Genomic DNA, 14,659 nt, shown 5'->3' on the forward strand with positions numbered 1-14,659 from the left:
AAACTGAATGGAAAGAAGGAAGTTTTGCATCTATAACTTAACTTTGCAACACCAGAGTCTCTTTCAGAATATTGCACATAGTGATCAACACATCATAAAAATTGGAAGAAGTAGTTTGCAGATTATGACATATGTGATTTAGCTGGTTCCTAAGTCTACAGCTACCGAGTCTTTGAAAAGAAGTAGGTAGGGTAGTGCCTGGATGGGCTAGCTGCAGGGGGGGACGGACCTCCCTCTGTAAAAAAGCTAACAAGACAATAGGATCTTCAAATTGGAGATCATCATGTATGATGCGAAGGATGCCCAAAATCAAACAAGGAAAGAGGACTGAATATACAAACCAAGTACAGTGGTACCTCGGGTTACATATGCTTCAGGTTACATATGCTTCAGGTTACAGACTCCGCTAACCCAGAAATAGTACCTCGGGTTAAGAACTTTGCTTCAGGATAAGAACAAAAATTGCGCAGCAGCAGCAGGAGGCTCCATTACCTAAAGTGGTGCTTCAGGTTAGGAACAGTTTCAGGTTAAGAACGGACTTCCAGAACGAATTAAGTACATAACCAGAGGTACCACTGTATAGACAACCTTCAGGGGATATATGGGTTAGACTGGAAGACAACTAAGGATTAGCTGAGGAATGTTGGGATGGAAGGACGCATGTCACAAAATCAAAAGACCTGCAGGGGAAAAGCTTTCCGACCCCATCACCAAACTGAAAAATTGCACGACAGAATTGTATTTTTATGAAGAATGTGCAGCAGAACCCACAGAGAAAGAGGGATATGAGAAGTCAGTGTCAGGCTGATCAGTACCCATGCTATTTATATAGTTCTAGTCTTCATTTCTATAATAAAGTATGGAATAATCTGTATCTAGCCAACAGGTTTAAAGGCACAGAAATGAAGAGATGACTGTGTGGAAGGGCGAGGAGAATCTGTCGATACAACACACATTGTTTTGCTACTTACACAATTTCCTTGTCTTATACTCAACCCACTGAACACTTCCTTGGAAGTTAAGTCCCGCTGAGTTCACTGGGAATTATTTCCAAATACCCACGCACAGAACCAGACTGCCCCTCCCCAAACTCCAGTTCTGGACACAGCCCAGCAGCCTCTCCTGGAGAGGCGAGAGGGAACGCCATAGTGAAATGCTGAGATTGAGAACTGCTGCGGGGTATTGCAGAAAGCAAAGTCGATTCCCTCAACGAGGAAAAGAGGGAGCGGCCCCCACCATGGACTAAAAGCCAGCTGCTCAGCCCCCACTCCCTTTGCCTCAGAGATCTTCAACGGGCTCTTTCGCCGAGTGTGTAGAAGCTGAAGGTTAAGACCAAGGATGAGAACAAGAAATGACACATCCGAGGCACCTCGCGCTATTTCTGTTCCCAGGCACCAAATTTGCATGCGGCTTCTACTGCCATAATGTTTTGTAAGCCGCTTTGAAAGCCCCCCGGGGATTATTAAATAATAATAGAGTGGACCCAGGAGCGTGCATGAGAAATACCATGGCGATGTGGAGTAAGGCGAGTCAAGTCGACTCCCTCAATAAGGAGCAGGGATGAACCACACACTACCCGACGGGGGGGCTGCTTAGTAAAGGCTGGGGGGGAGGGAAGCACACCACCCCCAAGGAGCACCTTTTACCTTGACGAAGAGCTCGATGAGAGGCTGCTTGTCGCCCTCTTCCTTCACCCCGTTGACCGGCATCGAGAGCGCCATGCTCTGTCCTCCTCGCTCGGCCACCCGCTCTGCGTGGAAACTGACCGGCGGCGACGCCCTGCGAGCAAGCGAGAAAACTCCTCCCTTCACTCACTCAGCCGGTCCTTCGCCCGCCTGCCCGTCTGACTCCCCTCACGGCTTGTGCGAGCGCGCCGGCGAGTGCGAGGGAGGGAGGGAGCGCCCCGCGGATTCCGCTCTTTCTCTCTCTCTCCCTGCCTCCTGGGCTTCAGCGCCGTCGAACAAGGCGGGACCGCGACTGAGGAGCCGTTTCGAGAGACGCCGCCTATTTATACTAAGGGGCGGGGATTGAGCCGCGAAAGGGGCGTGGCAGACCGCCGGGAGGGGTGCAGGGAGCAAGCGAGGAAACAAACAGACGGATGAAGGTTGGGAAGACGCCGCCTGATAATATTTGTCGGGTGCCAGGGCGGGGCCTGTGCGGTGAAGGAGGCGTGGCTTAGGACATCAACCCGCCCCCGGCGGCAAAGAGGCGGGACTCTGACGATAGAGAAGCACCTTATTGATCCTATGGACGTGGGTGTGGCCAGAGCAGGGTGGGCGTGTTTTAGGGGAAAGAGGGGGCGTGACTGTAGTGGGGAGCCTCCCCGACTAAACCCAGGCGAGGGGGAAAGAGGGGGTGTGGCTTGACTTTGTTGTGCGCGCGCGCTGCTGAGCAGGGGGAGCGTTTGTCTTGGCTGGTGATAGGGAGGGTTACGATGCGAAGGAGCGAGGGCTGTGGTGCGGGTGAAGGTCTCCTTGCATGAATCTCAGGAACAAGTTTCTAGTCCACGTGTTTGTCTATTCATACCCTTCCGTTTTAATGTATAACTTGGCACAGAATCAGTATCAAATTAAAAGATTAACAAAAATAACAAATCCACAAAATCAAACCATTTCTAGGGGGATAGCTGCGCCAGTCATTTGCAGCAAAAACCATAGAACCTTGTGGCCTCTTAACAAATTTATTCGTGCATAAGCTTTCATAGACTTAAGACCGTTATTGTTACTATTTATTTCATGAATTGCTACCCGCAAAGCATCCCAAAGCCCCTGGCGATGGGAAACGGGTTCCAGCAGCATCTGGCAGCACACAACTGCCTCCCCATCGCTATGCTCTTCAGCCAGCATACCTGAAGGTATAGGGTGGTATACTAATTAATAACAACACTTTAAGGCAAGTGGTTTTCAACCAGTGTGCCGTGGCACCCTGGGATGCCTTGAAGATGGTCCCTCTTCCCTTCCTCCTCTGATGCCTTCTCACCTCTCTGCTTGCACAAAGGCTTGCACAACTGTTTGTTGCAGCAGCCCTGGCTACAAGCTCCCCATGGTGCCTCTGGGGCTGTCCAAGATGTGCTTCCCAGGCCCCTGCGGGACAGTCTGAGGGGGTACAGTGAAACCGTTCTTATCCTGAGGTGTGCTTTTGTTAATGGGGCCTCCCACTGCGCACGATTTCCATTCGCATCCTGGGGCAAAGTTTGCAACCAGAAGCAGCTACTTCCAGGTTAGCGGAGCTTGGAACTCGTAACCTGAAACGTTCGTAACCAGAGGTACCACTGTACCTCCCTTTGGGGCGGGAAGGGGGCAGCTCAGAGACCAGGGGCAGCTGCCCAGAGTACTCCCAAGGAGAGGGTGGGGGAGGCTGAGGGAACACTCTACAAGGGAGGGTGTTTGAAAAAGGGTGAGAGGCTGCCAGCTCTGCAGGCAAGTGGTGACATAACTGGACTCCTGAGCCCCACAGGGGTGCCAAAGAAATAATGTAGTCGGCCAAGGGAACCGTGGACTCAAAAAGGTTGAAAACCTCTGCCTTAAGGACAAGACTATGCCCTAAGTGTAGAATAGGTTTTTAAAGATAATTGTGAGTTATGTTTAGCAAATACAGCTGCATGCACATGCTCCAGCTGTTCCGATTTTCCAGGCACAATCCCTATTTTCTGGTCCTTTTTCCCTGGTAGAATGCTGTCCTTTTTCTTTCCTTCTTTCTTTCCTTGTTTCTTTTTGAAAAGCCTTGTTCTCAGCTTGATCTGTAAATGTTATCATTCTGAACGGTTCAGCTACCACTCCAGCATCTCTGGAACTTAGACCTCAGAGTAGGACATGGGTGTTTAAGACAGTAATCTTTTGCATTAGGAAGAAAGAAACATGGCCCATTTGTGAAACTTGACATCCGCTTTGGGATATTCAGATAAAGGGCAGTATACAAATTTAATAATGATGATGATGAATTGTTTCTTTATTAATGTACATTAATTCCACTCTCTTTAGCCTACTTGAGCATAACTAAGATTGAATACAATTATTTGTGTCAGTTTGGATGCAATTTCAGAGGGAGTAGGATCACATATGAGTGACAAATAATATTTTGATTGACTTGCAACCACTATAGTGTCCCATTTCATCTTTGATGTTCACTCGCTGCCCCCTGACTGTTCATGGATGCCATCCCACAAACCTTATAAATCTGCTAGCAAATTTAACCATAGCAGTATCAAGCCTTAGCATCTCAACCCATTCTCATGAACCATGCTCATACCACACCCAGTGCTAATTTGGGAGTATGACTTTTGCTTTTCTATTTTGAATAAAAGCAAAATCTTTTATTTCCCTACATAAGGGAGGGACAAGCATAGACTGCCAGAGCAAGCCGGCTGGTGCAGTGCCCAATGACCTAATGTCTGCGACCAGCCACCGCATGGGCCTGTGCTTGGAAAGAAGGCGGGCAGGAAACCAACTTCCTCCTGTGTCTCCTTCATCCCACAGCAGGATTTGAGGTTGAAAATTGCTCAGAGCAGCTGCTGTAATACCTGTGAGATGAGCAAATCCTTCCCTATGCAATCTAATTTGATTAGTGCTGGACTCAGTAGCAAAACAGTAACTGCTTTTCGTTCACAACCCTATATTGAAAGTTAGGGATGGGTGACTGTCAGTTTCAGTTTCTTGCTATTTCTCATTTTTCTAAGCTTAAGTTCAGTTCTCCACATTTTGGCAACCAACTCTTGAGTTGTGAAACTTCTATTTCAATCAAAATACTTATTTTAAAAGGCCCTGTGGACAGGCAGAGAAATACCTACAGTATGTGCATGCTCACAATGTACCTCAACTTTCCAGGACTCAGGGAAAGCAGAGAAATACTAGTTGTGGGGAGCAAACAACAGCCAGCGCGATACATCCCATCATGCACCACCAACTAGTGTGAACAGGAACCATTGAACTGGAGTTCAATTGAAAGTGCACAAGTGTAGAAAAAAGTGGACAAAAGCACACACTGAAAAATAGGATCAGTGTGACCCACATACGTGTTAACAGGCAGGTGTATATACACTCTGAATTGTTTCCCTGCTTTTAAGAACGATCTGTTTAGTGTTGGCATACCAAGTGGCTACCAGCCAGATTATTTCTGGCCAGCTGTATAAGCTCTCCACCCACTTTCTCTGACATCCACTGAGCTCTTTTCTTGTTATCAGCCTGACCTTTTCTTTTTCAACGGATCCACTCTCCAGCTCTTGCACTCTAAAGCAGCAGCATGGGGGAGGGCAGGCAGTGCTGACTTTCTCCAACATGAAACTTAACAAAAATGTGGAATCTAGATTTCAAGTGTGATCTCGGCCAGGGTTGGACAGAAGTTAAGAATAGTCTGCTAGAATCTCCGGTGTTCTAGAGGCTCAGGCCTTCCACAGAAGTCGAATCTCCAGGCCCTGCCCCACAGCTGCAGGCCTATGCAGAGCAGGCTCTACCATTAGGCAGAGTGAAGTAAACGCCTCAGGTGGTATATGATTGAGGGCAATGATGGTGCCTCCCCCAACAGCCATTTCTTCCAAGCCTGCTGCTTACGGTATTCCTTACTGTTAGAGGACAGCTCTCATACACCCCTAAACAGCCTGGTGCCCTGAGGTGCAGTGGAGGACATTGTTCCAGTTGTATAGATGGAATGGCACCATCTTGTCCTTGCCTTAGGCAGCAAAATGTCTTGTGCCAGGCAGACATTGAATAAGCCCTTAATTTCAGCGCAGGCCCCAGCCACCTGTCAAATTTGGCCCACAAGCCTAGATCTTGATAAGGATATGGTCTAAGGAGTCAACTCCACTGGTTCTGCCTCCACTATCATAGGAAGTGCACCTCTGAATACTAGTTGCTGGGAATCACAAGTGCAGGAAGCACTGTTGTACTCACATCCTACTTGGGGGCTTCACTTCATAGGCATCCGGTTGCCTGCTATGAAACAAAATGCTGGAGTAGGTTGGCCCTTGGTTCCAGCAGGGTTCGTCTCATATTTTTATTATCTCAAAGGGCGCAAGGCCCCCTCTCCAAGAAGGGTCAATAAATCTTTGACCTGGCAGCATTCATAATACAAGTACTTATTCATTGTGAAGCTCCTGAATTCAATGAACAAAGACTGCAAGCAAATAAATGAGTTTTCATTGCAGCTGGACTTTGAACTATCAGTGCTGCACCACTGACACATATGGCTATCCTTAGAGCAGCCTTCCCCAACCTGATGACCTCTATATTATGTGAACTACAACTCCCATTATCCCAGATCTTTGGCTTTGCTGGCTAGGGCTGATGGGAGTAGGAGTCCAACAGTATCCAGCAGGCACCATGCTGGGGAAAGCGTTGATGCCATTGTTGCTTCCCACAGGGAGCAAGGCAGAGTTAAACATGTGTTTTTCGGCTCAGCAACCTATTGTACTCAAGGAGATGTAGACACAAAGAGAGTATTGTTCTTTAGGGGCATGGGGCCCTGGCATCAAGGCCCAGCAGGAGCTCCCAGCTGATGGAAGCATTAATGCAGGCCTGCCTCTTCCCCTAGCAAATCCCACTGTCTTTCCTGAATAATTTGTCTGGGAAATCTTTGCATTAAATGTGAAGGAGGCATATAGGCTTATACAACATGCTGAGCTTCTCCCATCTTGCTGTGCCCCTTCAGGCCCAAGTCTGTTGCAAATGCCTCTGCAATGCTGCCAGTCTCTGTATTTACCATGGACAGTCCTCGGTTTTAGGCTCTTATCCTTCACAAGTTACCACTCCCATTTTGTGGGATTTTGCCTTTTGTGAAAAATTTAACAATGTCTTTAGTGGGGGGGAGCTTGGAATAAACCCTGCATACCCCCGAAGTTCAATCAGCCTTGACTAGGAACTGAGCCTTGACTGTGGAAAGCCAGCCCTGCCCTGTGGAACTCCCTGCCAATAGAGGCTCAGCAGGAATTGTCTAGCCTTTCATACAGGCCAGGGGTTCTCAAATTATAATCTGGGGACCTCTGATGGTCTGCAAGCTTCATTCGGCTGGTTCGTAGGCTTGTCTCTGAAGAACACTTAAAATCTGAATTCTATTGAATTCAAATTGTAATAAAATACCATGTAAGAAATAAAAGAAACAATTAACATGCCACTTAAAATAGTGTAGCCTATAGCACAGCACATTGCAATTGCTACAGCAATGGAGACAAATTCAGTAGTCCTGTAAGACCCTCAACAATTTTTAAGTGGCCTGCAAGCTGTATGAGGAGTTTGGGAACCATTGTTTTAGATGTCACCTGAAAACAAGGTTATTCAGTCAGGCCTTTGAAATGTGAAATTTGTTTTTCCCAACCGGTATTTCTAGATGTTGTTCTTATTGATTGCTATAATTTACTGTGTTGTATAGGTACCACCTTGCTGCATTTTTTGAATAACAGTGTGGTCTGTAAACATTTTTTTTAATTACTATATAAAATACTTCTCAAGAATAATCCCATGGGGTTTTTTGCTCCCTAAATATCCTGAGCCAAATGAAACTGAGGCTTGAAGTGAGAGGCTTACTGATAACAGTGTGTGTGTGAGAGAGAGAGAGAGAGAGAGAGAAATAGAGAACTGGCATGAGGTAATTCTTTGACAAATGCCTCTCTCCCCTTCTCTCTCCCTCCTATCTAGTCTTCCTGTCCCCATCTGCCAACATCGCATTGTCTACAGCATTTGGGACTCTTGTCTCTCTTGACAGTAACGGAGTTGACATTTCCAGCTGCAGCGTTCGCTGCCAGGCCCTCCACAAGTGAGCTCATAATAGCAGAATTCAAAAAAACACAAAGATGGCTGTCTTCAACGCAGCATTTCGAAGTGATGCCACAGGCTAGGCCTACAACCAGGGGATCACGACTCACACCAAGGCCTGCTTTTGCATATTTCTCCTCAGAGGAGCAAATCACTAGTTAGCTGCCACACAGTTTCCAGCACTCCCCCGACTCTGTTTTTGACTTTCCATTTTAATCCAGGGTCTTTGTTTTCACCCATTAACAAAAGAAAATACAAAGAGCCCCCTGATTATTATTTATAACCCGCTACTACTACCAGCACCTTATGATTCCTGGCAACTGGCATTCAGAAACATACTGCTTCTCTGACCATGGAGACAGAAGATAGCTATAGTGGCCAGTAGCAGTCATCAGGCCTCTCCATGAATTTGTCTAGTTTCTTTTAAAGCCATTGAAGCTGGTGGCCATCACTGCCTTCCAGCTGCCATCCGCTAGCTGCCTCCCCCCCCCCCCGTGCCACTTCTGGCCTCTCCTTTCTGCAGCCCCCTGCATTGTTCTCTCTCCATCCTCTTTGTCTGCTTTTCATTGTAAGCAAGGCCAGGGCCAGCCTTTCTACGTAGCAGGGGGAAACAATGTGCTTTCTTGTGTCTCCACACAAGCAAAGGTCTGCACCCCAGCCTGTATTTTCTTCCCCTCTTCTTTCTTCAGCCTCTCTTTATTGCCTCAATTTGTCTCTCTTCCCTCTCATTGCTATTACTTCTTGCTGAGTTAAATGCAAAAGCATACAAGGCTTTTCACGTGGTGAGGGAGTCTCAGAAGAGCTGTGGGGCATGTCTGGCTGGCAAAAACAGAGTAGAAGATCTGTCAACTCCAACACACACACCCCTGAATCAAAGAGAAGAGGCAGTGAAAAGATGGAAGCATCCTCTCCCCTTTACATTTGATGGGTTTGGGTGGGGTGGGCCTTAGCTGCCAGTTTCCCACAGAAGTAGGGAAAAGATGCAAATAATAGGTATCTGGGAATCCCCCAGAGAGCTGCAAATCATTGTGGGGGAGCACAGTTGACCCTCTAGAGCTGTCCATTGGAGTGTCAACTGAGCAAGTGTTCACAATACTTGGCATATTTTAATTCAAAAATATTTTGGGGTCTGAGTTGCCCCATTTTAATAACGACGACTCAGGGCAGGTGATAAAGAGCTATCAAAAATATAAATAGGTACCAACGCTGGTTCTCAAGCCTCAGCTTAACTGTCTAACTTTGTAATGGTTCACGGTTCTCTCATAAATGGAAGAAGAGGGCAAAGAGGTAATTTTACATGGTCTTGTCTCTTTGGCAATCACTCGTAACTGAGTAAGATTGCCTTCCATGAATATGGTCTTAACCAGGGGTAGGCAACCTAAGGCCCATGGGCCACAAGTGGCCCACAAGGGTCGTTTAACCGGTCCCCGAACTACCCCCGAACCGAGCCACCCACTCGGCGAGTCCCCGTGCGCTGCGCTAAACCGGCACAGCGTGGTGCGGGGACTTGCTTCCGCGGTGCCAGAAATCGTGTCTGCACCAATACCAACACTGGAAATTGGGTCTGTGCAGACGCCGACACTGGAAATCGCGCTCACACATGCTCACACGCACGCACAATCCAGCCCATGGAGGGATCTCCGCTGGAGGGAACTGGCCCAGGTGAGGTAAACCTTGCCGACCCCTGGACTTAACAGTGTGTTCATGGGTGGCTATGAAGGCCAGTTCTGGATCGCACATCTTCTCACAGTGGGGACATAGATTTCCAGGTGGGAGTTGATCACGGTGAAGATTTTTGCAAGGTAGGCATTCTGAAGCTTGTGTCATGGAAAAGTTGTTGTGCACATTCTGCAAAAGCAGAGTTATGAAATGCAGTTGGACCCATTTTGGCTTTTAGGACAACCCACATGCCTCACAGCAACTGAGACTGTAAACAAAGCCTAAGCAGGAGTAACTGAAACCACTGCATATCACTTCCCAGTTTATCCCTGTATCCACTTCTTTTAGGCCTGCACTCTTAATACCCTATCAAAAGTAGCTTTGGCATGAATCTGCTACGAATGACAAGGAGGACCAATTTAAAGAGATAGCGCTATGGTGTGCAAAACAAGTTTCAAGACTGAGCTTCAGCTCAAGTTATGCCCTGATCTTCATTCTACAGACATACATATCACATTCACACACAAGTAACCTTTACCCAGAGTATCCAGCCTTGGTGCAAATTATGCCTATTCTGCTCCCAATCCCTACACAGAAAAATGATCAGCCAGACTTCAGAATGAGGATGGTTTGATTGAAATGGACCCCTCAGGCCCTCCGCCCCATTACCTGCTTACGGTTACTTTTGCCCTCCAGCTTACTCAATTATTCATGGCATCTCCTGGCAACTTGGAAGCATCAACAGAGCTAATCTTGCACACGAGAGAGCGGTCCCATTCTCTACCGCTGAGCTACAGCATCTCCCTGGTAGCATAAATGGTGTTTGTATCAGCCTCCATGGACCTGGGCATTCACATCACATCTACACATGCATTGTAAGCCTTTGGCATAGCCCTCTAATCTCCATATCCTACTCACCTACTGCAACTGAACTTGTAACCAAGTCTAGGCAAGTCTAAGCAAAGACACAGCCACCCCCACCCACATCCAGTAATATTATTATTCTTAAAGTGACTGATATAGTATATCTTGAAGGCATAAGGGGGGGGGGGGTTCTACAAAATGCTATTGTTTGTAGCAGTCTTAAAGTAAGTCATTCATAATAAAAGTCATTCAGTAGCTAGCTATAAAGAGAGGAAATGAATCAGAAAGATCTAGCTCTAGTTTCTTTTTGCTGCTCATGCACTTTGTGTGACAATATAATCTCATTTTGTGTCACCTGGTGATGGTGCATGAAGGACCAAGGAAGAGCATCTCACAAGTGATCAAAGAGTGGTGTGTGTGTGTGTGTGTGTGTGTGTGTGTGTGTGTGATGTTTTAGTCAAATAAACTTCCCCCCTCAGGCAAATGGTGACTCCAACCACATGAGTGAATGTGTGTGCCACAGAAGAGGGTGATGCGGTGGGGGGGGGGCCTTATAGCAATATTAAGAATAAGGTGTGGGTCTTTAAAGTTAAGCAGTGTATCCTGTTAAACTTTAAACAGTATTTTTTGTAGATGTTTGCTTTCTGACAAATGATTGCCTGGGGATTACCTGTCCTATGGATAGGGATGAGTGACTCTGTCAGCTTCAGTTCCTCTCAGGTTCTTGTTTTTCCAGACTTAAGTTCAATTCTCCGCATTTCCACATCACATCAGTCTGCAATCCGTTTTTAAAAGCCTCATGAAAATTCACAGCATTTGAATGCTGATTTCTCCAATAATTAGGTAGGTTTGCCTTTGTATGCAAACTGAAGCAAATTTTTCTCCCACCACCAGCTAGGGGTGTGGTATGTGAGGTCTATTGTGAGGTATTCTTAAAATAAAAACTTGGAACCCCATATATATTAAGTATAATAAAAACATCACCACCCAACCCCACCGCCACTCACCTTTCCCCTCTCCACCTCTTTCCCCCTTTTCTTCCTAATGTCTCAACAAATGAAACTGATCTGTAAAAAAATGTTACTTGGGGGGAAAAAGAGAGAGAGAGAGAGAGAGAGACATTGCACATACTTTTGTAAACCAAGAAAATCTTTAATAAAATACATAATAAAATAAAAACTTGGTTTTTTCTGGAAATTATGCTGCTTTTAACAGATATTTATTGTATTTTAATTTCATTTGCAATGTTCATTTGCATTTAGAAGGAGTTGTTTTTTTCCATATTTATTTTAATATGTATAAAAATTCAAATGCCCAAACCATTTCATAATACAGTTATATTACAGTATCTTAAAACAAAGACTCAAACATATGTTCTCTCACTTGTTTTACACTATTGGGGCTTATAAAAATAAATAATCCACACCAACACTTGATATTCCTAATTCTCTTTTCACATGAATAGTTAACAGACTCCATTTATCTAATTGCCTTTGATAGTTGTCACTATTCTTTTAGCATGGTTGTTAATTTAATCAGGCTTAACTGCTACCAAATATTTCTAGCAAGATCTTGGTTGGTTGGTTTGCAGGCACTACCCCACAGCTTTGGCCTATTATAATATCGTAGTGGCTCAGATACATAGGATCTGGATTTTGTAGGGTTCTATTCTTAACATAGTTTAATGAGCAGTCAGAGGGTCAAATGGAATTTGGGGCTTCCTGACCCTTGGCTAACTAAGTAATAAAGGCTGCTTGCAGAGGGCTTTGAAATTCACCCAGGGGTGAGATCATGTAACCCTGCAGGGCCCTGTACAGCCCTGCAGTAGTTGGACCTTCAGCCCGATACAGTACGACTCTCCTGTTTTTATCCAGGGGCAGCAGAGAGGGCAGCAGACCCTATCCCAAGCAGCCATATGCTTACACTCCTCTAGAGGAAAGGAGGGCACAGTGCACCAGAAGTTCAGAGTGACCATCAGACCAAGTGGAAAAAATGGCATTTATTCATAGGGCTTGCATTTCTAGCCCAGTTTCAGCTCAAGGGCCACATTCTCTTCTGGGCAACCGTTCGGGGGCCACATGCTAAAGCAGGTGGAGTAATGCGTGTAAATCTTGCCTTCGTATGGTTGGGTGGTTTCTACTCACATTCACTCACCTTTCTCTGCCCTCCAAGCAAGCAGAAGGCATTATCAGAGTTCAAGGACATACTGCAGCCAAACAAAAACACTCAAAGAGGGGTGTGAAGCAGGACTGGTGATGGGTGGGGCCTGGGAATAGTTCTGAGGGCCAAACAGAGGGTATTTGAGAGCCACAGTGGGTCCCTAGGACTGGGGTCCCCCACCCCTGCTGCAGAACCACAAATTCAACTTCTCTCCAGGTTGGCCCAAGAGGTTTGGCTGCCTAAGGCATCCCACCCACTCTGTCCTGCATTCTGCATACAGAAGCCAGTTGGACTGGCAGCTGAATCTTACTCCCACATCAACAATGGGACAGCCTCCTGCTCTGACCGCACCTGAGGGAAGCAGGCTATCTTGGGAGGTGGAAAACAGGCCATGTGGCACACTCCGCTCTGTCCTCTAACAGAAGGGCTCAATAGGAGTGGCTGGGGACTTCCACTGCTGCTTCCTGGGGTGGCAGGTGGCCTCACTGCAGTTAATTGTAGGGTTGGCCCCTGTCAGCCAAATTATAGTGGGGCAAAGTGCTGCGAAAAATCCTCCACCCCAGTTGCATTTCCTCATTTCTCAACCTCCAAAAGCCGGTTTTAACAATGCTTCTGAAACTTGCTCAGGAAGAGAGCATCTCCAATTAGTTTCTGTTAATTGGTTTCTGTTTCTTCTTCAGAGGGCACTGACATTTCTCAAAGGTCCTCTTGTTATTTTATTGCTTTATATCTGTGGGTCGCCAATGTGGCACTTGTGCCCACCGGGGCCTTCCACATGTCTTAAGGTGATGTGCAAAATAAATTCAGCTAAAAAACATTTAAAAAACAACTCAAAAAGTGACAGCAGCTAGATTCTTAAACAATACAAAGTAGACTCCCTTGGCAAAGACCTGTTCACCCAAGTGTGGAAGCAGGTCGAAACAAAAATGTCAGAACAACACAAAATCCCAATCTCTGAGCGGTGTAAGATTCCTGGGGTTTCAGGTGCTTACCCAGGGTTTGTGTTTCATTTTGGGAGTGAAGCACAGCAGAGACTGTGGTGTCTTTATGATATATGGTTTCTTTACACATTTATACAACCTGACCCTACAGTGGAGGGGTTCACAGCATTAACACCCCAAGACAGTCTAGTTTCTCCCATAGCTGCAGCCTTAGATTCAAACAGTAATCAATCATTGTTCCACCTCTCTGCTTTCCATCTTCCTGCTTTGCTTCTAGGTCACATCACAACAAACTCTGCTCTAAAATGCAAACTTTGTGTTTCTAACTATCTAAGAGTTGAGGGGAGGGCCCTACCCATTTGTTTTCTGGCTCAAAGCCCCCTTTCCCTTGTTTTCTTCCTTACATCTTTAGTGGGCCACTACCAGGCTGGATCCAGGAATGAGAATGATTGATTAGATTTTCTTGGGTTACAAAAGTACAGTGGTACCTCGGGTTGCATACGCTTCAGGTTATATATGCTTCACGTTACAGACTCTGCTAACCCAGAAATAATACCTCGGGTTAAGAACTTTGCTTCAGGATGAGAACAGAAATTGTGCGGTGAGGGTGCGGCGGCAGCAGGAGGCCCCATTAGCTAAAGTGGTACCTCAGGTTAAGAACAGTTTCAGGTTAAGAACGGACCTCTGGAACAAATTAAGTACTTAACCCAAGTTACCACTGTATGTGCATTGTTTCTGTTTTCAGGTCATAGAGTCTTTTCTTCAGATCAGTTGCATGTGATGCGAGACATTAATGTTGTATACAGTATAAGGTTGGGAGAGGTGGAGAGAAAGAGCCCAACAAGACAACAAGAACCCACCAACAGCATACAAATCAATATGGCCAACTTGACCCAACAACCCACCCCCCTCACACACGCAAACAAATCTTGCTGCAGTCAACCAAAGGCAACCAACCATGCCCTGGGCTCCCCCACAACCAATCCCAGGTATTTCTATGGAGGTTGGTGACACTCTCCCAAAGGATGGGGAATTCAAATGCTCTAATCAGGCAGCCTGAAAGAGCCACACCCACAGGTTGATCCGGCATGTAGCAATCTTCACATACCTCAATTAACAATCTGCAGGATCATTGGGGGCAGAGGGGTGGGTGGCTCAACTTTGGAGGTGGAGTGATGTAGATGTTGGTGCTGAGAGGGATAGGAAATACCTAGACATGTTTCTTTGGCAAGAGGCTTCCTAGGAAGCCAGGAGGCAGGCTGGAGTTATGTCACCCCAAATGTAAAAGGGCCT

At 46.3% G+C, this 14,659-nt stretch overlaps 1 protein-coding gene across 1 annotated transcript in view; it reads right to left on the reverse strand.

The window, feature by feature from the left end:
• CLIC4 (chloride intracellular channel 4) overlaps positions 1 to 2,032 on the reverse strand; it is a 41,532-nt gene extending 39,500 nt beyond the window's left edge. The window contains exon 1 of the mRNA XM_053398758.1: positions 1,647 to 2,032. Coding sequence (XP_053254733.1) covers positions 1,647 to 1,721 — 75 coding nt within the window. The 5' untranslated portion in view covers positions 1,722 to 2,032. The remainder of the gene's footprint in view (positions 1 to 1,646) is intronic.
• Between the last annotated feature and the right edge of the window lie 12,627 nt (positions 2,033 to 14,659).

The sequence above is a fragment of the Podarcis raffonei genome, chromosome 8 (assembly GCF_027172205.1).
Source record: "Podarcis raffonei isolate rPodRaf1 chromosome 8, rPodRaf1.pri, whole genome shotgun sequence".
Classification (NCBI taxonomy): Eukaryota; Metazoa; Chordata; class Lepidosauria; order Squamata; family Lacertidae; genus Podarcis; species Podarcis raffonei.